This window comes from Eretmochelys imbricata, chromosome 7 (genome assembly GCF_965152235.1).
Source record: "Eretmochelys imbricata isolate rEreImb1 chromosome 7, rEreImb1.hap1, whole genome shotgun sequence".
In the NCBI taxonomy this organism is placed as follows: Eukaryota; Metazoa; Chordata; order Testudines; family Cheloniidae; genus Eretmochelys; species Eretmochelys imbricata.
Genome location: NC_135578.1, coordinates 7,313,756 through 7,340,864, shown reverse-complemented (window position 1 = coordinate 7,340,864; position 27,109 = coordinate 7,313,756). Strand labels below are relative to the sequence as shown.

The 27,109-nt window shown below is 42.0% G+C and overlaps 1 protein-coding gene across 3 annotated transcripts in view; it reads right to left on the bottom strand.

The window, feature by feature from the left end:
* Positions 1-27,109, bottom strand: part of SLC25A26 (solute carrier family 25 member 26) — a 146,475-nt gene that overhangs the window by 100,170 nt on the left and 19,196 nt on the right. For 2 of the 3 annotated variants that reach the window (XM_077821286.1, XM_077821288.1), the window contains exons 4-5: positions 6,199-6,303; positions 3,094-3,141 (exon numbers count right to left, since the gene is read on the bottom strand). In XM_077821286.1, coding sequence (XP_077677412.1) covers positions 3,094-3,141; positions 6,199-6,303 — 153 coding nt within the window. The remainder of the gene's footprint in view (positions 1-3,093; positions 3,142-6,198; positions 6,304-27,109) is intronic. The other variant, XM_077821287.1, reaches the window with a different exon arrangement.

Below are 27,109 nucleotides of genomic sequence, written 5' to 3'. Positions count from 1 at the left end.
CTCTCTTCCGGGAGCATGAGCGTCTTTCAGGCTGGTGTTAGTATGGCTAGTGCATGTGTGGAGGAACAGACCCACAACTGCAATGCACCTAATCTCCTTTGGGTTCTGGGGTCAGCTCGAAGGCAGATAGAAGCAAAATGGAGGAAGATGTAGGTACCAATAGGAAATGGGGTTTGAGAGGGAAGAGACACTAAAAGGGGAATGAGAACTTTGTGGAAACCAAAGGGGAAGGGAGAGACGCATGTACTAGCCACCTGCCCCGAGTTAGGAGTGAGTTTTAAGTAGTGGCTCAGTTCTCCACTCTGCTCCTCCATTGAAGCTAATCAGTTTGTTTGGCCCTATAAAAAAATATCCAACACTGAAGCCCACATACTGAAACTCCCTTTCTTCTGTAACTAAAATGGCTTTGGGCAAGCAAAGTCTGAAGCGTGCAAAGAGATTCCATAAACATCAGATTCAGCTAGAATTAAAAGTTACTGTGTGCATACAATACAGGGAACACATGGCGGTTTATAATGAATTAACACAGGCTTTTATAGAAGACCTTCTGCTGAAGGAAGGAAGAAATGCATTCTAAAAGTATGTAGGGGGAAGGGAGGGGAACGCCCAGAAAAAGTTTCAGCTTTACAATATTTCCTGCTAAGAGTTCAATAATCTGAGTAAAAGCAGCATATCAAATGGACACTTCACTGCAAAGAGCGATATTTACTGTCACAAAATGTGATAGTCTTAACATTGTGTTAAATGGATAGGGGTTTTTGTTTTGTTTTTTTTTAAACAGATCACCTATTATTTGTTTCATTTTGAAAAGAAACCACATTTCATTTGGCAATAATTTTTCTCATTCTATTGGACAGATACTCCAAAAAAGCAATATTTCAACTGAAATCAGTTCTGAAGGATCATTTATGAATATACATAGTAGAAAGGACCCCAATTAAATTTCCGACAAAGTCCTGCTATTTTGGGTAAACAAAGTTATCTCGGAAGGGTCACACGCTGGGCTAGGAGAAGGGCCTGGAAATTAATTACCGTCTTGACATATGTCAAAACAAATTTTAAAGAGACTTGCATCCAGTTGTAACCATGTGTTTTATCTGTTAGTATGCAAAATCTGTATTCTACGGCATCTAAATTTATTCATTTATTCAGAACCCCTCAGAGAAATCAAAACAGCTTGTTGCCCTCTTTTGCCTGCCTCCAGATGAAATCGGAGGGAATAATGTGTTTAGTGAGCCAGAAAATAAGTACAGGATGAAGCTATGGTGGGGGTTATGTTTCAGAAAATCAAGTGTCATCTTCACACAAATAACTAATTTTTGAAATATTTGGAGTGGCTAAAATAAACTCTGGCATTAACATTTGTTGCTACTTAAAGCAATGCTACATTTGGGATTTTCTTACTTTATGTGGTAAGGTTTACAGAATATATATATCTTTATCCCTGAATACAGCTTTGGGCATGAAGGAAAGTTCTTTAAAGCAACGAATGTCGCTGAAAGCAGGCTTTCAAATGCTAATTAGTTAGCATTACTATCAATGGTCATATAAATAATGAACATACCTTTTCTAATGGTAAAAATCTATTCTGAGTTTTTTAAAAGGCTAAGATCCAATCCTGATTGCTTAGCTAAGTGACATTTAAGAACAAAATACATGTGCTACACCTAACTAAACACAGTAGGTGAAGCACAATTCTGAAAAACATTTGTACTATTATCTTCAGAGGAAACCAGTCCTGTATCCTTCTCCAAAGTGTTCACAATGCAATTTCTACTTTTGCAAATGACAAGCCTGAACGAGAAGTTTAAACCCATATCACCACATGTTACAGTCTAAGCAAAGGTTTTTTGTTTAAAGGTACTACTCAATAGTTTTTAGAGTGCAAGGAAGTTCTAAGATTAGAATCGCAATATAACTGTTGGGAACGCTCCCAATACTACTATGTAGACGGAATCCATATTCGTCTTGCACTCTCCAAATGAGAGCTATAGGCAAGTCACAGACAGAGCATATTCAAAGACAAAAAAAATCACTACAACATAAATGCTTCGATCATACAATCAGATTCCCGGGGACAGATCTCTGCTCCCATACTGAGTCCCACTGACTTGAGCAGGGCTTCACAAAGAATCCAATTACAGAATCAGGGCCAAAACCACAACTAATACCTAAAGAGAGTGACAACACTGAAATTGCATGATGGCTCTGATCTTGTTCTCAATTAATTCAGCGGGAACAGACTGGGCCCACAAAATTCAACAGAAGAATTTTTAATTCCTTTTAAAAGAAGTCTCCCTCTTTGTCAAAGTGCAGAAATAACACGTTAAAGAAAGTGCAAATCCTGAGATTCACCAATATTTTTAACCTTTAAAAAAAAATTTCAGCTTAGCTGGCTAAAGTGTACTTTCAGTATTTATCTTCCCTATGACAGCGTTCCTTGGATTTAGGGTCAAAGAAAGTTGCATTACATTTATACGTCTCGCTGTGAAAGGCTGTATGTATTTCTTACACAGCAACAGGGACCGAGAGCCAGATAGTGCCACCCTGTGTATGAACACTTACTGGATGCACGTCACAAAACTTACACAATTTTACTAATACTTTATTTTGTACTTCTTCATAATTGATACATTTCCATTTGATTACATCCATGCAGCATCAAACCTAAGAGGATTGAGGCACAGATTAGTTGCCACCTATATATCGTAGATGCTTATTCGTGTTTTATCTAAGCTCCCATTACACACCCATAACTATGGGGGGGAGGGATAGCTCAGTGGTTTGAGCATTGGCCTGCTAAACCCAGGGTTGTGAGTTCAATCCTTGACGGGGCCATTTAGGGATCTGGGGCAAAAATTGGGGATTGGTCCTGTTTCGAGCAGGGGGTTGGACTAGATGACCTCCTGAGGTCCTTTCCAGCCCTGATATTCTATGATTCTATGAACTAGTAAACTTACCTAGAATGAAATATTTGTATTGAAAGTTTGCAGAGCCATCTGTTTGACACAGTTGTACCACGATTTCTTTTTCCCAACAAGATATGACACAGTGCAACAGAACCATTTCAAAACAGAAAACAAGTGTTTTTACCTCTCTTAACACTGTGCTTTTATAACCTCGATAAAGTCCTTGAATACCCTGTAAAGTAACAAATGAAAGCTTCAGCTATAGAGACTTACATTAGCAGATACTACAATTTACTGATGATTAATTACATGGCAGGTATTACACCCTTACTGAGAGCAAGACCTGAACTTCTAATGAATTGATCATATTGATTATAGCACTGTACACTGTCTTCCAAGGTTTACCACACCAGTGGGTTTTATCTTCCTTTCAAAGCATATTTAACCAGTGCTAAGAATAATCAGACATCCATTCACCTCAAGTAGAAAACAGACCCTATAAGGTGAATCAGAAGAGCAGGAAGGCATAGAAATACATTATTTCATACTCTGACTACCTAATATTTGCCATGCGCAGCTGCAGAGCTAGAAGCCTCCACTCTTCCAAATGCATATGTAAGCAGAGTAGTAGGATGTTTAAGTTAAATGGCCCACATGAAATTGGCATCTAGGATGACAAGCTGGCCATATGTCTGGTTTCTTAATTGCTCTGGTTCAGAGTCACTGTCAGGAAAGACTTTAAAATGTCGTATCTGTAATCAGAGGATAGAATTTATGCACTGCTTGTATATCAGGGCTCAGTTCTCCTTTCAGTGTTTCTATGACAGTATCGCCAAGACCAGTAGATCTTGTGGTTCAGGGATGGGATGGAAAAAGGAGAGAGGAGGATGAGCAGATGTTATTTTCCCATAACTGGAGTTGTCTGAAAGCAGCAGACTTGTAACCTCCGCCTAAAAAATGTACTAGCCCAGCTATAATATCTGCTCATCCAGGCTCACCGGGAGGATGACAAAGATGGAAAAAATTAGAGCTAATTTTTTTTTTAATGACTGCTGGTTTTGGGTGCCTAACCTGACCCCTGAAAGGGGCTTGATTTTAAGAAGTGTACAGAGCTCTTCCTCAGAAAATCAGTCATCCCCCACCACCCCACCCCCACTTACAGGTGTCTCAAGTTCAGCACCCAGAAGTTGGCAAATATTTTTTCAAAATGTAGGTCAAAAGTATTTAACAATCATGCAAAAGAAAAAATTACCTTGGGTGCCTATTCCACAAATTAAATATTCCAAACTAATGTAAAAGGACTTTGCCTGGAAGTATCCACTCAGCCTTTCCTCAACAGCCCCTCCCCCGTTTGTTTGTTGTTGTTTTTTTTTTAAGGTGGAAGGGAGAGGAAGGGTCTGGAAATGGATTTTCCGTCATGAGGAAAGTTAACAAGTAGACTTTTGCAAGGCTGCTCTATAGTTCCTCCATCTTGGATCTCAGATGGTAAAGTTTAGGACTCCATCTGCCCTGCCTGCACAATGTCTGAAGCAGTTTTAACAACAACTGTGGATCTGAGCATATCAATGCTGCTAGCCCAGTTTCAACTATAGAAAGGAAGGAAGGTCCTGTGGTTAGGGCACTAGCCTAGGACTTGGGAGACCTGGTTCAAGTCCCTGCTCTGCTAAAGACTGTGTGATTAGGGCAAGTCACTTAGCCTCTGTGTCTCAGTTTCCCTAACCATAAAATGGGGATAATAGTACTGCCCCACTCACTGTTGTGAGGATAAATGTATTAAAGATTGTGAGGCATTCAGATACTATGGTGATGGAGGCCAAATAAATATCCAAGATTGATAGATAGTATGGGAGGTAGAAAAAGATGCGACAGGGAAAGCATGTACCTGTAAGGGGGGGGGGGGGGGGGGAAGAGAGAGATTAGAGCCTCCACACAACACTTTAGGGCTTGACTACGTCGCACAGCAATGCACACTACAGAGGTGCAATTTCTAAAGCGCACTAACGTGTTGGTCCATGTAGACCCTGCTGGGTCTAGTGGACCAATTAATGCAAAACACGTTAGTCACACCCTCATAGAGTGCATTACCCCACTAATGCATTGACCTACATTTACGGAGCAAAGCAGAACAGAGCCAGAATCACAGTATTGACAAGCATGTGAGGAAGATGAGTGCAACCTTTCACAGAAAGGGTTTTAATATAGTCCTTGGCTGGTCAGCCTCTCCAGGGCCCTGATTTCTGGGAAAAGGAGACTCCAGAAATATCAAGGAAAGCTTTTTATAGTTTGGAGTCTAAGCTGCCACTCAAACACTACCTTTGAAACTTAAAATCACTCTCTTCCCCAGCATTTATGCAGACACGTGCCCTATATTTCTTCTATCAACTGAGTTTGCTGGCTCAGAATTTCTTAGCCAGATACCTGGTCAGTAGCAGATATTGAAGCACAATGCTCTGATGACTGGATCCTATTGGCTTAAAAGGACACAGAGGAAACTTGGCCCGTGCTCCTGGGTAGTATCCAGGAAACGCTGGAGACACATCCTTATGGGGATTAAAGGGCGTTAGTGGAAACTTGTTTATATTTGGAAATGCAGGATGTAGAGCTTAGGGGCTTTGCTCCAACCACCAACCTGCTTCACTCAATCCTGGAATAGAGGTACAAAGAGAATCAACTCTGCAGGAAGGGATTCGGTTCTTGTGACAGGCCTCAGGCTTGATACAACCTTTCAGGTTAAGGGACGACTTGCCATGGAGAGCGAGTCAACATCAGGGACACATGTGAAATGCTTTCCCTGACAATGGGTGCTCAAGTAATCTCCCCAGGGGATGTCATTTCCGCCTATCACACACAAGGGAAAGTAAAGGACCCAACACAGTCCCAGGCATGTGTCTCAGCATTGCAGAAAGGATGCAGTACCATAAACATTATGCTAATGACATTTTCTTTCTGCAAATCCCATGAGAACTTTAAATGCTTTAATTCATTAACCTTAGCTGTAGCACAGGCAGCTCTGCTACTAATGAGGCCATGGAACCAGCAGACTGATTTGAAAGAGTTGAATTACTGCATAAGGCATTACAGAAACTAGAGGATTTTAACCCATGTTTCCAGGTGCAGATGCCCCAAATATGAAGAGAAGCAACATAACTCGCTAGCATTCTATTCCAATGTAACATGCCAATAACTCTTAGCCAAAGGATAGTTTTGGAGAGTTGCTAGGAACATACAGCACTGGACTTGGAGAACAGTTGGAAGCGGCTATAATTCACAAGTCTTGATCAGACCTTACCTCTTGATATAAGGTGTTGGAAAGAACTTGAAAGGTACTGGTTGAAGGAGAAACTTGAGCCCTCTGCTTTACAACTTCAGAAGGAACCCGTATTAGACAGGCAACCTGTAAAAGAAGCCTATAATTAGACTACACACACTTGAGTCCACTTCCCTTATAAAGTTAATTTGTTTTCTTTTCCTTCCACACAGTGAAACCTGCAAAACTGAGGAACGGTTTGTATATTTCGGAGTCAACTTTCAAAACTCTTGGTGAGACACACATGTACTCACTGTCAGACAGTGCCGTGTGCTTGCTGAAATCAGAATGTACAATGCTACACTAATGAAAAATGGAAATGTCCTCCACAAATGTTTCAGTTTGAAAGTGACTCTCAAAGCAGAAGCGGATTTGGGGTAAGGGATCATTAAAGAAAAGGGGAAAGCTTGAAGTTATTTCCAAGTCATAAGAATCCTTCTCAATATTAGCACTGTAAATTGGACATGTGGGAAGACTTTTCTCCAGACCAATTTGCACCTGCTTGTTTTCCAAATAAGCAAGACAGACACATTATGTGCTCTAGTGACCAAGACTGAGGAACACTTCACCGAGCACTGGATGGAAATAAAAATGTTTATTGTAAAGAGTCCCTTCAAATGCACGGTGAAGCTCAGCCACTGCAAGGAGAAGCCAGTACTGGCACCAATGTTTCCTGGCCTCTCCAGCCAACAGATCTGCCATCCAAGAAGCGGAGTCTCAAGGCTGGGTGCCATAAAGGGTTTACTGCAATAAGTGGCTCTCCCCATCTGCCATGGTAGACTTATTTACAAAGTTGGTAACCTGTTATTGCGACACACAATAATCTGAGGTCAGTTACGGTTGCATGTGGGTGTGGTTTTTGAGGCCTGGGGCCCCAGGCACTGTGGGCAAGTTTGTATGGCTGAAGCAAAGGGGCGGTCGGTGGCTGTTCAGGTGAGGAGTAGGTGTGTGAGGGCGTTTAGATGTTATTCTGAGGACGGTAAAGAGTTAAATAAGCTCAGTTTGAATGGTAGCGTTGCCTCAAGTGGCAAATTCCTTGATTTTATTTATTTTTTTTTAAATTTGAGATTGCATAAATAGGAAATTACGTAACTTTAACAAGCGTGTGTGGCATTTTCATTCTGTATTTGTGGCCTGCCTGTAGTGGAAGACCACACAAAAAGAAGGACAGGTAAAAGTGCTCCAGGAAGAATGACCCTAAGGTGCACCTCTCCCAAGGCAGGATGCAAGTAGCTCATATAAACATACCAAATCCCCACCCTGCTCAGCACCGTATGTATCCTCATATGCTCCTCTCTTCCTGCTTTTTTCCTTTGGAAACAAACAGGACTCTGCTCCTAAGCTTCCCCCTGAATTCAGCTAGGATCCTCCTTGCAAGGCTCCTGTGTTCTTGCCCCTTAAGTCAGTTTGCTGAGACACTCCAAGGTTGTTGGTTTTTTGTTTTTTTTTTTACATACTCCTAAGTTGTGGCTACCAGGACTCAATTGATCTGGCTGTGTGGGTAAATCGCCCAGAGTTCCACATCTCAGTGCAGGTGCTTCCCTGTCACAATGGGAATTCCTCATACTGTGCAGTGGAAGAACCTGATCCCTGAATCTTTTGGCTTTTCTACGTTAAAATCTCTGTTTTAATAACATAATGGCAGTGGTTTATGTGCATAGAATAGTAACTTACCACAACACTGGAAACCCTGAGAATAACAGGGTATTTTTAAAGATTAAAGACTAGATTCTGCCCTATGCTGAGGCCCTTTTACATCACACTGGCAGTGTAAAGGAGGCAGAAACGGTCCCTATAGAATCTTCCAGGCAGAGAGAGGTTCACTGTCTGGTGCAGAACTGATATAATGGCTTGGTGCCAGTTCTCTTCCCAGACTCTGGCAGACGAGGAGGGAGAGAGCAGAAAGAAACATGGACAGTGTACTTGCACTCCGGCTGTGTGATGTACTGGCCTATAAAAGTCTTCTGGCCTTCAAACTAAGCTCTCCATCAGACTCAAGCTCCCCATGGACCAGAACACATCAACTCAAAGCAGCATCACACCCTGCCAGAACACCAGATGCAAAACCAGCATCTCCATTGCTACAATGATCAACACCCGCACAACACACCTTTCAGGATCCCTGGGTCTTACACATGCCTATCACAACACGTGGTGTACCTCATCCAATGCACTAAATACCCCAATAACAACTTCGTGGGTGAAACCAGACATCACTATGTTCTCAAATGAACTCACACAGAAAAACAGTAAGACAAAAACCGCCATATCCTGTGGGTGAACACTTTCCACAAAACAATCACTCTATATCTGACCTCTCAGTCCTCATCCTCAAAGGAAACCTGCACAACACCTTCCAAAGATGAGCCTGGGAGCTTAAATTCATAACTTTGCTAGACACTAAAAATCATGGAATGAACAGAGACACTGGATTTATGGCTTATTACAACAAACAAGAACCCACTAATCCCCAGCCCCAGCTTTCTCCTATCCATGACTGGAGGGGTGTTAAGAGGCCACTTCACCTTGAATGGTCCCTTGAAATGTGTTAACTATTTATGCTCAACAATCTGTTTCACCTTAGCTGTGACACTCTGGCTTAGGGATGTAAATATCGGTTTACAAAATTAACCGGTTAAAATTATATAATTTAACTAGTTAACCATTAACCGAAATCACTCCGGATGGCCTGCCGTGGCGGGAGCTTGGGATGGGGTCCCTCTGGCTGGCTGGCCAGTGCAGCCCAGCCTGGGCTGGGGTCCCTCTGGCTGGCACGGGGCCGTTGGGCTTAACGTTTAAAGTCAGTTAACGGGTAAGCCTAATGTTTACCGGTTAACCTTTCACATCCCTACTCTGGGTACGTCTACCCTGCAATGTAAACCCAGGCTCAGGGCAGGTCCACATGTAAAACGCTGCACTGATGCGGCTGCACCGCTGGAGAGCTTTAATGAAGACGCTCTAAGCCAATGGGAAAGAGCTTCCCCCGTCATCTCAGGCTACGTCTGCCCTGGCGCTTTCATCGCTAAAACTTGTCACTCGGGGTGTGGAACAACCACCCTCCCCCCCAACAACGACAGAAGTTTTAGCGACGAAAAGTACTGGTGTGGACAGCGATTCACTGGCGGGAGCCGTGCTCCCATCGACGAAGCTACCGCCCCTCATTGGGGGTGGTTTGATTTTGTCACTCTCTTCCAGCGATGAAGAGCAGCCACACAGCATGCCTGATGACGGCGCGGCTGCAGGGGCACATCCATGCCATTGTAAGGTGCACTGTGTAGACATAGCCTTAGTTAATCCACCTCCGCGAGAGGCCGTAGCTACGTCGGTGGGAGAAGCTCTCTCACTGAGAGCACGCTGTTTACACCAGCACTTATAACTATGTCACAGAGGGGTGTTGATTATTCACACCTCTGAGCGACATAGTTATACCAAAGTAATTCTGTAGTGTAGACCAGAGCTCAGACTCAGGCTTGAGTCCAAACCCCTCTTCTGTCTACATGCAAATATGTCAGACTCAAGCTCAGACGTAGAGTCCTAGGCCTCTGCAGAGGTGGAGGCTCCCAAGACCTGAAGAAGAGCTCTGTGTAAGCTCGAAAGATGGTCTCTCTCTCCAACAGAAGTTGGCCCAACAAAAGATATTACCCCACGCACTTTGTCTCTCCAATATCCTGGGACCAATACAGCTACAACAACACTGCATATAAATCTTATCAGTCAACATAACAAAGTAGCATGGGGCTACTGTAGCTTGTGCTGGGGGCTGGTGCTAGAATATGAAAAGTACAAAGGTGTCTTAGATCCACCTTAGCCTGGTACAGGAAAGGAACAATAGAGAATTTGGCCCCAAAATGAAGTTAAAATTAAATGTGTTTTAAAATGTTTTGCATTCAAAGGCAAGTGCACATAATAAAAAAGTAACCTGAATGAAATCTGTTCCTCCAAAAATGAACTCAGACTCAGAGTTTGCAAATAAATTAAATTAAGCAACTAACTTGTATACATTTAATATGCCTCATGAAAACATTAAATTTAGTAGCTTGTTGTCAGGGTGTACAAATTGAATAAGCATAACTGGCAGCTTGTAAGACTACTTTTTTTTTTTTAAACACGGTGTAAAGTTTAACGTCTGTATTCAAAAGTGGCTATGAAATAAATTCTCTTGTAACTTGCAAGTACAACAGGATGGGCTAGCAATAGTCAAGAGTCATTCCAAAGAGGTACCACTCCACGTGTGCTTCAATTCCAGGGGTCAAAAACAACAAATGACCCCAATATGTCAAGAAAATAAGAATTGTCAACTTTTTTTTGTAGTTCAGCATAAATATTTATAGAATTTCATGCTTCATAACACTCCATGTCCTTACATTAGCTTTTTATTCCTTAAAGTATGGCAGCAGGAAGAAAACTTTGTTTTTCATCTGAAAGCCTTTTTAATCTACCCATCCAAGGGGGTACAAAGAGCCCAGCGTGGCTTCCTGACTTCTGTGGCGTTGCAATTTTGGCATGAGAGGGGTGGCTACAAAGTAATGTATCTATTTTCTCCAGATATTTGCAGTGCCTTCCATTTTGTTTCATATTAACTTTGATGTTTTTCCGATTTGAATTTGAGCTACAAGGGAATATTTCACTGCACAAGAACAAAAACAAGTGATTGCATTGTACTGGTATGAAAGAAAGTAACAGCTAATGTCATCCCAGGGTCTATTGTCAGACTGGTTCCATAGGGCACTCTTTGCTCACAAAGTTTTTGTGCAAAGACTGTTGCAACTAGACAGAACACTGACATTTTCACTGTACATCTGAACTTACGACTCGTTACCTTATAGTTTTTGCATGTGGATCTTACTATCATCAACAACTAAGCATTCTTCTGATGTGATCCGAGCCCTCACCTTCAAAGGGACAGCATGCAGAATTAAAGTCACACCTGCCTATTGGGGCACAGGATGAAAATGTAACAACCTCAACTTCGGGGGGGGAGTTACACGACTTTTCAATTGATTTACCATACTCAGACTTAAAGCACTTCAGTGGCTTACAGGTAACGCAGCATGAATTAAGATAATGCAATCAATACACGTCCTATCATTTGCTTTCTTACTCAGTGTGTACCAGTGATGCTTTTCATCCAAAGACACTGGCCTTCAGCTTTAAATGACTATTGACTCAGAAGAGCCTAGTGTAAAATTTTAAGCTACATGAGTACATCTGTCCCTCACAAATGCCCCTGAGTTTCAGATTATGCAGGGTTAAATCTACAGTTCTAGGTCACGATCTCCTAATGAGGTCCACAAGGACAGATCCCCTGCATTTGCCCAGAACTCACTGTTGTATTGGGGTCTTCGGGAAAGTTAATGAAACAGTGTTGCTAAAACAGGAGTAGGAGCAGTCACATGCATTCGTTGGCATTGTTTCTGGCATATAAGCAAGTACAGAATGTTGGCTTCCTACATGGTGACATCCCATTGACTATCCTGATCACAACATATTCCCACAAAGCAGCACTTGGCCTCGGTTTACTTTTATATTCTCAACTTCATATCTATACGCACACTAGCCATGACACAGGACCTGTTAAAAAGAGAGAAATTAAAAATGCATGCTTGTCTTCAGCAACAGCTAGCTTCACAGCACCTGTCTGGATTCTGCACATAGACACTCTGCAAACTCAGTAACAGAAGGTAATGTTGCACAGAGACACCACTGGAGAACAGTGCAGTCCAGTGTGTTCATGGAGAACAGTGCAGTCCAGAACACACTTGCTGTGCACTCAGTACACCAAGAACTTAGAATCCAGTTCATCCCTGGTGCAATCCCACTGACTGCAGTGAAGCTAAAAGAGGAATGAATTTGGCCCTCTGTTTCTGTCAGAAGGTTATATCCCTTCATCGTCTCTGGATACATAGAGACGAGCTCCAGATAACCTCAACCTTCATTAAGGCACCACACAATTGTTCTGACTGGTCTCTGTATATGGGGCAAAACTGATTTCTGTTAGGGAGCTCTTGGCCCATGGAAGTCAGTGAAAAAGCAGACAGTGTAGGATCCTGATTATTGCTTAGAGAGAAAATGGCTTTTGCCATATATATATTATTTCCCAAAAGATCATTATGAACTCTGGCAATATACAGTGCTGTGCAACCTCTTAGGACTTCAGTCTGAAGTTTACAGGCTCCCCCTCAGCGCGCCCATACATGCTAATCATGAAATCTGAACAAAGAGTGAAGTTCTTTAGATATAAGCTCAAATAATAAAAATTGGTCTTAATGGCATCATTATGCTTCTAGCTTTATTTTACAGAGCAGGCTGGCTAATGTGACACTATTAGTACCTGTTGTCTTATTACCCTTTTAGTGTTATAATTATGGCTGGAAAGAGTCATGAATTTCAAAACATTTGGTCTTAAATCATTACCAGATGAACCTTGTGAAATGTGTAATGAGTCATAAATCTAAGTGCACTTCTAATTTTCTAGTTGTGTTTGCTTGTTGGGGGCAATTGCCACTAAAAATGTGTGTATTTTATCATTAGCACTTACCCTCATCTTGCTAAGAGGGTATATTTTTCAAATTAACAGAAGGAAACATGCAGATTTTCCATCTCTGCAAAAAAAAAAAAAAAAAAAAAAAAAAAATGTCTTAACTACTAGACTTCACCTGTGTATCAAGATTGCCATCTTCTGGTCAGAACTGGATTCGAATATGCTTTAGCTCAATTATTATTGCTAGGGCCTGAAGTCCAAACTCCGGAAGCCCAAATATATATCTAATTTTCTAGTTAAATCAGTCCAAACTCCTGCACAGACACTTAATTTTGGTGTATGTGGCTTATTTCAATGTAATTGAACCCTGTTCCTAATCAACTGCAGCAAAGTCAAAATAAGTCTGGTTTAAGCTGAAATAGGAGCGTCTACATCACACTTTAAAAAACACACTCACTTAAACCACTGCAACCTCCTCATGTGGGCAAGCCCTTGTTGCAAGTAAACACTGGGATTTTCAGCATCACTCGGTGTTGACCTGTTGACAGGAGTATTATCACTGACTTCAACAGGAACAAAGTTAGGCCAGTGCTGAGCTCTTTTGAAAATTCCACCTTATGTTGCATATAAAAGTTTGTGGAGAAGATTAGTTCTTGGAAAACTTTTATCTCACTTAGGAGGAGGCAAATAACTAAAAGATGCTTAGCACAAGCTGATTAATAACAGATGAAGAAGACAGGCCTTCTCATAACTGTACATGAGTTTTTCATGAGGAATACCTGTGATCATGCCGTAGATAGGGAACAGTGAAAGCACAAAGAAGAGATTATCCAGAGGACCTTAAAGATATGTGCAGATCACCACTGATATTACAGAAATCAGCAAAGGTCAGAGCTCAGTGTGATAATTGCTAAAGAAAGGACCAATCCAGAGAGGTAAAAGCATTTCCACCACTATTGAGTGGTATACAGTACTTCCTTTCAGTCCCACCAGCTACTTCATATTCCCACTCACTCTTTAGCCATCTTATTCAACTGAATTGACTAATAGGGGAATGAAGACACTGTAATGATTCACAGTTCCTCCATTTCCCATCCTAAAGGGATTGAGAATGTCGGCTTAGGGGTAAATGACATCTCTCTCTATCATTCTGAGAAGCAAGGTCATTATGAATTGGCACAGAAGGGTATAGCACTGTCCAATAAGAGTTATAATGCAATCACTAAATTCAGCGCTACTGAACATATTATCAAAGCTTGTAAAATCTCCTTACTTGAAGTTTTGCATTTTTACATATATCAGCAAGACAAACCAGAAATCCCTTTGCGATTGGGCTGAAAAACTGCTTCTTACTTTACATTAAATATTAGGGAGATGACCAATATATCCACTTCTTTAATTGCGTCCAATAACTGGGAAATGCCCGTTTTCTTGTGGGGATCTGACTTATTTTGACTGGGAGAATCTATGCCTATTTTCCACACCACTTCACCTCGATCCATCCTCATTGGACTGCATCCCGTATTTCAAAAGAAACCCAGTGGAGCTTGACACTCCATTACTCATGCGTCATACTGTATTCAAGATTTAAGTAGTAGTCCAGGAGAGATTTCACTGCAGGTAGAAAGTACTACGCATGTTGGAGAATAAGAACCACATTACCCAGAAACTGGCAAGAGAGTGTTCTTCAGAGGCAAAAGTCAGCCCTCACTGCAATTTTTAATATACTCTGCTCCTTACTCGGAATTGACTGTAAGGTGCCAATCCAGATCTCAAAAAGAAATCCAAACTCTTCTGAGTCTTTAGACACATCTGAAGCTAAACCTTCTATTTCCTTATTTTATTATTTTTCTAAACAAAATATAACAACCAAATCCCACCTGGATTACCAGTTTGTGCTCCGTTCTAATGCTTTATATTTCAGGCTAACCAATTCATACGAACTCTTTTGCAGTATTTGGGAAAGAGAAAACTGGTTGTCAGGATTGTGGACTTATTTGTAGTTAACCACACTACTGCTCCTGCACTAGACCCATGTACTAATGCATTGTTGAGAGGCATTTGAAACTCAACAGACCAGGTATTACGAGTTGATATTGAAGGCTTATGCAGAACATTTAAATTGGGTTGAGGCAGGACATGTTTTCCTCAGCGATGGGAACACACATGTGGTACAGTGCTATTCTCGGCTTTGTGACTTGGGAGAGCAGCTCCAGAGGGCCATTTTGGTCTGTAGCCTGCCACGGTCCTTGCACATTAGATGAAAAAAGAAAAGGAGTACTTGTGGCACCTTAGAGACTAACCAATTTATTTTAGCATGAGCTTTCGTGAGCTACAGCTCACTTCATCAGATACGAAAGCTCATGCTAAAATAAATTGGTTAGTCTCTAAGGTGCCACAAGTACTCCTTTTCTTTTTGCGAATACAGACTAACACGGCTGTTACTCTGAAACCTGCACATTAGATGATCTATCTTAGGCGTTTATCTGGCCTCCATTACTGTAGTAGCTGAGCACCTTGCCATCTTTAACGTATTTATCCTCACAACCCCCCTGTGAGAAAGGGCCGTTATCCCCATTGTATAGATGAGGAGCTGAAGCCCAGAGACCTAGGGGCTAGATCAGAGATGGGCAAACTACGGCCCATGGGACTGTCCTGCCTGGCCGCTGAGCTCCCAGCGGGCAGCGCGGGCGGCATGGCTGGCTCCAGCAGGGTTGTGAGCTCCTGCTGCTCTGAGCAGCATGGTAAGGGGGTGGGGAGCAGGGAGGTTGGATAAGGTGCAGGGAGTCCTGGGGGCAGTCAGGGGACGGGGAGCAGGGGGGGTTGGATAGGTGTGGGAGTCCCAGGGGGGCTGTCATGGGGCGGGGGTGTGGATAGGGGTCAGGGCACTCAGAGGACAGGGAGCAGGGGGGGTTGGATGGAGGTGTGGTCTCAGGGGCGGGGGTGTGGATAGGGTTGGGGGGGCATTCAAGAGACAGACAACAGGGGGTGTTGGATAGGGGGTGAGGTCGGGGGGGGCGGTTAGGGACAGAGGAGTCCCAGGAGGGGGCAGTCAGGGGACAAGGAGCGGAGGGGGGGTTGAATGGGTCGGGGGTTCTGAGGGGGGCAGTCAGGGGCAGGAAGTGGAAGGGGGCAGATGGGGGCGGGGGCCAGGCTGTTTGGGGAGGCACAGCCTTCCCTACCCGGCCCTCCATACACTTTCGCAACCCCCATTTGGCCCTCAGACCAAAAAGTTTGCCCACCCCCGGCTAGATCCACAAAGGGATCTAGACACCCACCTGACACTTTAGCAGAATGGATAAAAATCAATGATTTAAAAATATATCGGATTTTTTTATTTAAATTGGATTTTTTTTTATACTTTTTGAGGGGAAAAAAACTATTTATCTAAAGATAGTTTTAATTAAGATACATTATAGCTCAAAGATATCTCATCATGGAATAGGGATTATAAATTCTAATTCTATAGTATGAGACAATATATTCATGTAATGTTGAAGAAAAATTTTGTAAATGAGTTCCAATAGTTCATGGACTTGGGACCCAATGTTATGGGGTTCCAGGGGCTTCTGTATAGATTATTTAGGTTAATCTTTCTATCTACCTACTGGGGACTCAGTGCTCAGTCTGGAAGATACCATCAGAGATGCTAAGGTTTGCAGTTCTCAAACTGTGGATTTGTGTCTCCAGAGATAACACGCATGTTAACAGCAAAAATGTTTTTAAATAAATAAATCAATAATATATAGAGGTGAGAAATAACAGATCTCAACCCTACTGTTCCTCTGGAAATTTGTGTACACAGAGTCAATCCCTTACCTCTCTCTAGAAGTGCAAAGTTTAAAAATGTTCAATGAATAGAAGATTGTTGGGGACGGAATAGATCCGCACAAGGAGAAGAAGTCTGGAGATAAATGTGAGAAGGGAGGGACAGGCAGTAGAAACAAAAGTGAAACCGTTTGAGCAGAATATTCCAGAAGTCTTGAGGTCTTCCTGAGTGTAGCCTTCATTGATTTGAGATCTACCATACCATTCTCTCACTAGAAGGGAAAACCTATAATGGCAGCAGGCCGTAAAAGAGACCCAATTTGGGAATAAGAACCATTCAAGAAATATATGTTTGCTGATGATGTTTTAAAAAAAGTCAGACCAGAGAACTGGTGGAAGTCACTTAAGTACTTGGATTCCATATGATTATCAGAATCTCCTGAGTGATAATCTCACTTTTAACAGCAGTAGCTTCTTCTGCCAGTGTAGAAAGAATATTTTCTTCCTTTGGACTAATTCATTCGAAACTGAGAAATCATTTGGGGCCTGAAAAAGCAGGAAAACTTGTTTTTCTTTTCCAGATTATGAACAAACAGGAAAATGAAGGTGAAGACAAATGAGTTAGCTGCAGAAGCCAATATTTTAAGTTTCTCATGTTGACCAGGCTGACATAGCTGATTTATTTTTTTTTTTTTAATATTTCATTTAACTATTTTAGTTCAAAACAATTTTAACAAAAACAAACCTGATTTTAAAAAACTTGAATCTTTAACTAAATTCAAAAATGCATATGCTTTTGTTAATATATTATATGTTTGCCATTGAAGAAAAAAATCCAGAATATGTAACATTGTTGTTTTAGTCAAATAAAACAATTTAAAAGTCTGTCTGGTGATGTTCTACTCCTAATACAGCATGGCAAGAAAATCCTCCAAATATTAATGATTAACCTGTTGAATTGGAGATATTTATGAAGTCATTGGGAGGTGAACTATCTGTTTCAATTACCTTCGGTAAATGAAATAACCAAACAATCATTCATTTTCTGATATAGCTGTAAATCTAATCTGAAAAGTTTTCAAAATAAATCACTTTAAAAATGAATAGTGTGTACCTTCTAAAAATGAAACCTACATCTATCTCTGAGTTGTGAGGAATATGTATTAAGGTTATAACAATCAGCAAGGATGCACTTTTATGTAGAAATCCGTGATTAAATCGAGTCTTCCTGACTAGTGATTTAAATCATGACGTATTTAAATCAAATCAACCCTGAGGTTTAGGCATCTAAATCCAAAGTTTAGATCCTCAAAACCCCTACTCAGCTGCCACGTAACCCTGTAGGCACCTAAATTTCCACCGTGCCTAATTTCTGCTGGTAAAGTCCCCTACTTTTCTATCACTGTGCATGCACACAGGCACTAAAGTCCTGCAACTCTAGCGCTTCTCCTAGCTCACCCTTAGGACCCCATGGGCTATGGATTCCCCGGAAGGCAGGCACTGCAAATTTCCTCTGCAGATCTAGCCCCAAGAACACACAGGAAGTCTGTGGTGGAGCAGGGATTTGAACTGGGATCATCCAAGTCCCAGGTTAGAGTCCTGACCATTAGGCCACCCTCCCTCTCCATTAGCCAGCTGATGAAGGGGATTTTACGTTCAGACGGTGACCTTTCCTTGCTTATTCTGACCTGGAAACGCTAACGCACACCTGGGTGACAGTTGCATTATACTACTGCAACACCACTTCCCAGTTTCCACGAGCCAGGAGAGCAGGGGATGGGAAGTCTAGCTTACCCATGGCTCTCTGAGCTGGCTAGTTGTCAGCCTGTGGATCAAGGTTTAACTTTTCCATAGAACACTGGGCCCCGTACTATGCTACTGATGCTTGACCAAGGGCAGCGTATCTAGAGTAAGAATAAATGGGGGAAACGGGCTGGTTTTAAGGTTGCAGAGGAGTAAAATAGCTTTGGGATAACATTTTCAGAAGTGACTTAGGAGCCACCAACTTTCAATGAGACTTAAGCTCCCAAGGGCCAGGCTTTAAAGGTATTTAGGCACTGAACAACTCCCATTGAAATCAATGGGAGTCAGGCACCTAAATACCTTTAAAAATCTGGCCTTAAGTCTGCTTTGCAAATGCAACTTATAAAAACTTATGTCACCTGGATGCTTTTGAAAATTTTACCCTTACTCTTTATTTTTGCTGCTCTGGGCCCATGAAACACTTTGTCCTATGCTTAAGGTTTTGTTTTCTAGAGTTCCTGGGAAAGACGTATTAATTTTAATGAGTTTTTTGTTTATGTTCTGAGAGCGCTGGGAAGCCTTCATTATTGAGCACCATGCAAATTTAATTGATGATTCAACCTAGTGCTAAGGGAGCATTTTTCAGTCTGGGGACATTCATTCTTAAACACCATTTGCATAAGTTCACTCTTCATCAAATGAAAATCCAATGTGCTACACTTCTATAGCACCTCGGATCCAAGGAGCAGAGAGAGTGCTTTATAGACATTAAATTAAATCTCACAATACCCAGGCAAGGTAATTTTTGCAGCCAGCTGGGGAAAACTACAGCACAAAAACTATGCTAGAGGAGATACCTTTAGGCTGTAGGAGAGCTGGTACTAGATCCCTGATTTCTCATCCCAGGCCTGAAAGATTCCGCACGGCAAGATAAATTGTTTTCCTTTTGTCTCTGAAACGGAAGTGTTAGCCTTGGCCTTTACACCGCCTCTTGATCTTGAGGCCTGATCCAACTCCCACTGAAGTCTTTGGGAATTTTCTCACTGATTTTTATGCGGGTTGCGCAGGCACCCTCAGGCGCCTTCCTGGCTCTTTAAAAGTGAACTGCAAAGCGTACTCATTACTTTTATAGTATTTATTTATATAGGACCAAAACCGTGCCCGGTGCTGCACAGAGAGGTCAAGAAACCGGTCTAATTCTGATCTCACTACCTAGTTTAATGCCTGTCTAATTCCACAGAGTCACTCCTGATAGACACCACTACACAATCAGAATCAGACATGGTGGCCCTGCTATGAAATACGTGGGGGCCATTATACATACTCTCAGTGATGCAGAGTCTCTCTCAAACATTTCCAGCCCTCCCAATAAAACACACACTTTGCTACATCTGAAGTACATGGCCCTCGCTTTCCTTCCGTTGCTCAAGGTATCTGGCAAAGAGATCCAGGAGACCTGAATAGTGCAGGAACATGAGGAAGCCTCAGACCTGAGCTACAGTAGAAGAGCTCTACTGGTTTAAGGAAACTGATTTTAAAAATTAAGCCTGTGAAAACCTACTCAAATCGGTCAACCCTAACTTAAATTAGTACTTCACCAGCATGAGCTAAACCAATTTAAGTGAGGGTTAAGCCAGTTTGAGTGCCTCTACATTAGAGGTTTGCACTCTTAATTATGATGATTTCAAATAGATTTCATTATGCCAGTGCAATTTTTCTAATATAGCCAAGCCCTGAGACTCTGAAGTCCCTCCTTACTCATTTGAATGGAGAAAAAAGGCATCTCTGATTGCATCTGAATGTGGAATCACCATCAGAAAGCTTGGCAATCACTTTCAGGAAAGAGTGGGGAAAGGAGGAGCCATTACATGTAATGTAGAAAAGCCAACACAAAAGTGAGTTTAACTTCAAATCCCTTTTCAAACAAAGAAGCAACGAACAGATTTTTTCTAATGCACTTTGCATTAGATCTGCCCACAACTTTGCAGACAAAAGCTTCTTTCTAACTCAAAAAGAAAAGCAGTACTTGTGGCACCTTAGAGACTAACAAATTTATTTGAGCATAAGCTTTCGTGAGCTTGAGCTGTAGCTCATGAAAGCTTATGCTCAAATAAATTTTAGTCTCTAAGGTGCCACAAGTACTCCTTTTCTTTTTGCGAATACAGACTAACACGGCTGCTACTCTGAAACCTTTCTAACTCAATCTCTCACAACAGGTTAATATTTCTGGTAAATGACAGATTCTGAGCACCTCGGTTACGATCTAAGATGCTCCCTTTAATAGATTGAATACGTGTTTTTTTAATTTCAAATGTGAGGCTGATTAATAATCACAATAATCTTATTAACTTATGCTAACTGATGTTATCATTCTAGCTGGAAATTCCTCTCCTGATCTCTTCAGTTTACTAATTAAAATTATATCCTCACCACTAGAACCTTCTTCTCATTTAATTTATTACCTATGATTTTAACCAACACCATCATTTTTTTCCTAAGTCCTAAAGAATCTGTTCATGGATTTCCTCTGGCCACTGAATAGAAAAAATAAAATCAACTGAACTGAGATATACAAATCCCATCTCCAGACAGGTTCTTCTCTCTGAGCCTGCCTGAAATTTAACATTGCAGTATGTGATGGGCCGTTCTATAGCCCTCTCAGTATTGTGTTACTAAGAAACTGATAAAAATTTGGCTCTTCTGAGCTTGTTCCGATTCCTCCTCCAGTTTATTAAGATAAATTGGCTAGTTTGTTCATGTATTACATGGAAGGAAGATTATAATCTCCCAAAACATCACTTTTTCTTAAAATAAGCTCCAACCATGGCACTTGGCTAGGAAAAAAAAAAATTCAGCAAAGGGGAGAGGTGAGAACAGGATTTGCATCTGATTCCTTAGACATTTATATGCCTTATTGAGACATTCAAATAAAGTTCAATGCCACCCATCTCATCTGTGCATCAGGCAGAGGGGAGACGCGATACACACTGGCTAGCGAGTTATGTGCTTCCCCTGAACAGGGAAAGCTCATCCTGCGGATTCAAGCCCCACAGCAGTTCAAATCCCAGATAAGCCGCAACTTGTGTTACGGCCGCTGTCTTGGCAGATACCAGGGATTGAAAATGAGAGTCCCTATGGCTTAAGTTAAAGAGCCACTTCCCATAGCTGGGACTTTGACAGACATCCCCTGTGGATCAGGCATAGAGGGGGAGCTGTAACACACTCGGCGGGGAGGGGGGGGTTAGGGCGTGTCACACTAGCAGTTTTTTATCCATAGATCCTTAAGCACTTTACAAGTGTGGGTGTGGATCATTATCTCCATTTTAATAGCGTAGATGGGATGGAGCAAGTTGCCCCAGTGGGTTACATGAGGAGCCAGTGCCAGAGCTGACAGCAGCACCCAGGACAGGTTTCTGCTTTAAAACTCAGCTTGGAAAGTCTGGAGGGTTTGCTTTGATAATGAACATGAAAAGTGCACTAAGCTTACCCCCACCACAGATACAACCTTCCACTGCTGCGAGGTGCAGCCACATTCAGACTATAGGCCTGACCCAAAGCCCCCCGCAGACAACAGGAGCCTTGATGTTGACCACAATGGACTTTGGATGAATCCTTACAGCACAGAGAGGATAAGAAAGCCAAGATCTCTTGCCTGCTTTTTCTTCCGATACTGATGCAAGAGGGACTTCATTAAATTAGCTGCAGCTCCTCTAAACACTGAAAGAAGAGAGATTCCACACAGCAAGGTACTTTGGATCTCAACTCTCTGTGGGGTTTTAGAAATGGAATGTTCCGTGGGCTATAATGTTCAGAGCAATAACGTGCGCGGAATGAAACAGCCTGCTGCCCCTCAGGGAAGGGAGCACCAATGCTTCCAAGTTCCCTCCTTAGCATCTTTAAGGAGACTCTGGCTGGAATTTCCAAAATGGCTTTGCCAAGTGCCTGACTTGCCAATAAAGGATGCAGTGACCCAACTACTCCCTAACCTGTCATGCCAAAGCATCCCACACTCCTGTCTCCCGACACCACCAGCACCCCACCCATCTATCCTCCAGCATCCCCTTCAACCTGTCTCCCCAGCTGCCCACCACTGAACTAGCCCACTGCACCCATCCAGCATCGCTTTTGTCACTGGACTTCCTCTCCCAGCTGCTATCCCTTTTGGAACTAAGCTGCAGTTTCCAATGGGAAGTTGATCTTGAGCCAACTGGCATTTCTCCCTCATAAGTTGGTTGCACCCAGACCAAGCCTAACTTTCACTTGCCTAATTCTTGGGGGGGTGCTCCCCTATCCAGTCTGAAGTAACTGTTGGCCACCTAACTCTTGCCCATGCCTACGCTGGCTAACATTTAGGCATGGCCCAAAGGTCCTACACCTTTGGAAATTTTCTTCAGTGCCAAGGTGAAAGTGTTCAATTAAACCCTTCAATGGCAAATTAGATAGCTAAATAACTTTGAAAACTCCAGTCTTAGTGTATTGTACTTACTCCAAGCACTCACCCTTGTTATGCTAGACCGCTGCCTCATTGCTTTAACTATGTTTGTGTGCAGACGCCACTAACAGTGTAAATGGACCTCAGGGTAAATGTGAATTAGCCCCTGAGTCCAACTGTTAAAAACCAATTTCTGTGTGGTGCAACCTATCTTGGTGGCTTTTGCTTCATGCGAGTCCATTAAATTGATATTTTTAGTTTTAAAAATAACTCCATGAGCCAGAAATAATATTCTTTCAGCAAAAACTCGCTTCCAAAAGTAACGACACGTCCTATCCAACATAAAACAATCTCCCAGCAGCATGGGGTAAAATGATGTTACAGGAGGACAAAAGTTACTGAGACTCTAGTCAAGTGAAAGATTATGAGAATACAAGCTGTTTTCTGAATTCTTCTTCATTTCATGTTGAATAAATTGTTAGCGTTTTAAAATCTGCTCAGAAACTTGTGGGTAGGATTGGCCCCATACTGTGGAAATTTCATCTGAGTTAAAGTTTGCTGAACCATTTCCTCTTAATATGGATTTTTGATCCCCTCCTCCTTCCTACAGTCTTCTTTCCTTTAAAAATTAAGGGCAGATTCTCAGCTGGAGTAAACTTGTCCTAGCTGCACTGAAGTCAATGGAGGTAGGATAACTTACATCAGTTGAAGATCTGCCCCCATGGCCCACAACTAAGGCTTCTAGGTTCTACAAACAATACAAATAATAATTATTAATAATAAATATTAATGAGTGAAAGAATGCAAGTTCAGATGAAGCAGGTACCAAGCTGCAAAACCAAGAAGGTAGCTTTGTCATTTTAAAGGCATGCATTGAATAGATTCACCAACTAATGGAACTCAAAAATGTAGCTGAAGAAGAGAAAGAGGGCATGTGTGTGTATAAGGCAGCATACAAGAGACACTGTGTGAGTGGCTGGTTAGGTGGCTGACAGTTCCTAATTTGCTGTTTCAGCCTTTAATTGTATGATGAATTTGTTGGCAGTGTCTGTGGATTTCTGCCTCCATTCATCTTTATTTACAAGCAATTTCCGGCTGCAACTTTAATTTGAGTTTCCTTCTTATCTAGCTATACTTCTTCTCTGTCTTCTCCACTAGGTCATAATGGCAGCAATTTCATCTTCTCAGCAGCCTTTACACCACTGCTCAATTACACTCAGTATGAGGGCTTGGCAAAATACTACAGCACTTGTAGATCAGAGCTAACCTAGATTAAATTATGAATATTTCAAAACCTACCATGATTAATTCAAAAGACAATGTACATTTCAACAGTCACAAGCACTGCTTGTCTTGCCAGCCTCAGCAAGTCCCGCTGCTAACTGCTTAAATTATTTTATACTCAATCTGAACATAGTGTGTACACACACACGCACATGTGTGTGTGTGTGTGCATGCACGATCAGGCCCTAACACTATCAACACCACCCTGGGAATTGTCAGTAAGGGACACGGTCAATTTTAAATGATCTGAAAAAATTTCTTTATCTGTGTTACTAAAACCTTAGAATATTAATATAGAAAAAATCCCGACCCTTATTTGATAATGCTGTCTGTTTACTTTTCAAATTCCTCATGACAGACAATGAAGTTAGTTTCACATACATCCATAATCAATTTCATTTTCATTTTAAATTAAGCTCTTGGAACCAGGGTCTGTCACTGACTTTATGCAAAGACAGTGCCTAGCAGAGTGGGGCCCTGGTCTGGTTGGCTGTGAGGTGCTACCTTTAAGAGCTATATAAATCTCATGGTGGCAGATACTGCAGGGGAACGTTTGTTTAAAAGCAATGGTTTTAACTGAAATCTAAAGTGTTATGCAAACTTTTCTATTGGTTTTAAGATTAGCAAAAAACCATCTTGTACCCAGGACTGGAGCTAACTTTTAGATAACAGACCATGTTGTTTTAAAAAAAGAGAACGAAACTTGGAATATAAGGGCCAGAAATGAAGGGATACAAGCCACTTTCCTTCACACCTATTTAATTACAGTGGAAAATTTCAAAAGCACTCATTATTGGCCTATGTACACTCCAACTGAGGTCCTGAATTCACCTAATCCCCCCTGAAAACTTTAAAGATCTGGTCTGCACTGTGCTAACTGAGTGTCACCTTGTCCCCAATCCCTGCAGAGTTATATTTTTACATGTAGATGACCCACTCAACCTTGCTCAATAAGGTGCACTCAGAAAGTGCTTCGGAGACTGGAATTCTAATATATGGTACTGTCCTGCTGTGCCTAAGCACAGAGATCATTGGAGAGTAGTGTCAGATCATCACAGTACTTTAACCAAAAAAGGAAGGGAGTCAAATACCATGTAGTTGCCACTGGAGGATGGAGCTGAAATCTCTTTGTTGCTGTTCTTTATTTATGGGCATGAAAAGATTAGAGGTTAATTAGCCATCTTGATCCCACAAGGAAAGTAAACTTTTGGGGGCATTTCAGTCCACAAGAGTTCAACATCCTTCTAGTTCTGGATTTGGAAGGAACCCAAAACTCGGAGTGCAGCTCTGTTGAAAGTGTTGGTTTTAAATGACGCTATGTAAACTCCTGACCTCAGAAGGAGCAGTCTGACACCCTCACCCCCAAAGGAGCTTGTGGGGAACACAATTCTGACTTCCCCTCTTCCTCAGTAGCCCACATTCCACCTTCAAGTTAGAGGAAGTGTGAGTCTTAGCTTTCAGAGGGCAGCCACAGAGCTTGCTCCCACTCTTTGTTCTTCATGGGCAAGCAACAGGTCTTGTTCCCCCCCACCCTCCTCCCTTCTTTACAGTCCCTATCTTCGAGCGAGGGCAGGCAGCCCATTCTATCCTGCAGCAGCACCACAGATACGTCACCAGACCTGCCACTGGTGATGTTTAAATGCTTTGGGGAGGAGACGTCCTATAGTGTTATTTACTCCTCCTCCTCACACAAGAACTAGAGGTCACCAAATGAAATTAATAGGCAGCAGGTTTAAAACAAACAAAAAGAAGTATTTCTTCACACAACGCAGTCAGTCAACCTGTGGAACTCTTTGCCAGAGGATGCTGTGAAGGCAAGGACTATAACAAGCTTCAAAAAAAGAACTAAATAAGTTTCTGGAGGATAGGTCCATCAATGGCTATTAGCCAGGATGGGCAGAGATGGTGTCCCTAGCCTTTGTTTGCCAGAAGCTGGGAATGGACGACATGGGATGGATCACTTGATGATTACGTGTTCTGCCAGTTCCCTCTGGGGCACCTAGCATTGGCCACTGTTGGAAGACAGGATACTGGGCTAAATGGACCTTTAGTCTGACCCAGGATGGCCGTTCTTATAGCTCACTGGAAGTCTACATGAGGATAGGTGTGGCCCAGTGAATTCTGCAGTGATCTAGCTTCAGAGCACTGAAAGACAAAGTGCACCAGCAAGACTGAAAAAGCCTCTTGATCCTACCGCAGAAGAGGCGAGGAGAGCTCTTTCCCTGTCATTTCTCAACACACAAATCCTCTTGCGAAATGCGGGAGCAAGTTATTGGCTAAATTCTGAAAGTGGGAACAGGAAGAGAAAGAAGCAAAGCCACCACAGACTAAAACAAAGACGCAAAAGGGAAGAAGAGACAAGATCAGATCTGATGTTTGCCAATAAGGACCAGAATTTACAAGAGTGTTTCACTGACTATCCCACAAAACCCAGGTTGTAACCATAACGATATCTAAATATTACATGGAAAAGACTGTTTGTCAGCTAGCTTCCCCAGGAAAAGATCCAAATGACTTTTTTCTCACCTCTGTGGAAAAGTCAGCAGGGTGTAAAATTCACCATGTTGAATCCAGGCGCATTGGATCTTAGAAAGGAAACATTGTCAGTCAAACTGGGATAAACTGACTTTCAGACCATAAAATGAAGTTTGCAGCAAGTTTGGGGTGGGAGGGATGTTTGTACTCTACCCAACTTTCCTCTAATTACTGCATATGTCACCATTATAAACCTGACAAAAAGACTGGGCTAATCAATCCATCAAGTTAAGTTTCATAATAAACACAGTGTGACTGTTTAAAATGGACTCCGTCCATTTTAAAATACTGTTCCCTGGTCGCATTACTGACACTACCTTAGATGATTAAAAGTGAAATAATTTTAAAACATCTGGTTTTCCTTTCCACCACTTATGATTTCATGTTTTCCAAGCACTTTTGGCAGCCCTTTGTAAAGACATATGACGACTAAACATGTGGGACAATGTTAAGGCAGAGGATGAAGAAGAATTCTGATCCCTGGGTACAATAAAAATGTTTGCTACCTCCCTTCTTTGGATGAACCGGGTAGTGGTGACAGCAGGAAGGCTTTGTGGCTATTTACGTATGCTACTGCTGCAACTCTTTCTTTCTTTGGGATGATACTGTGGTGTGCAATATGTCTTTCCCCTTGTGGTTTGTCTGTCCAT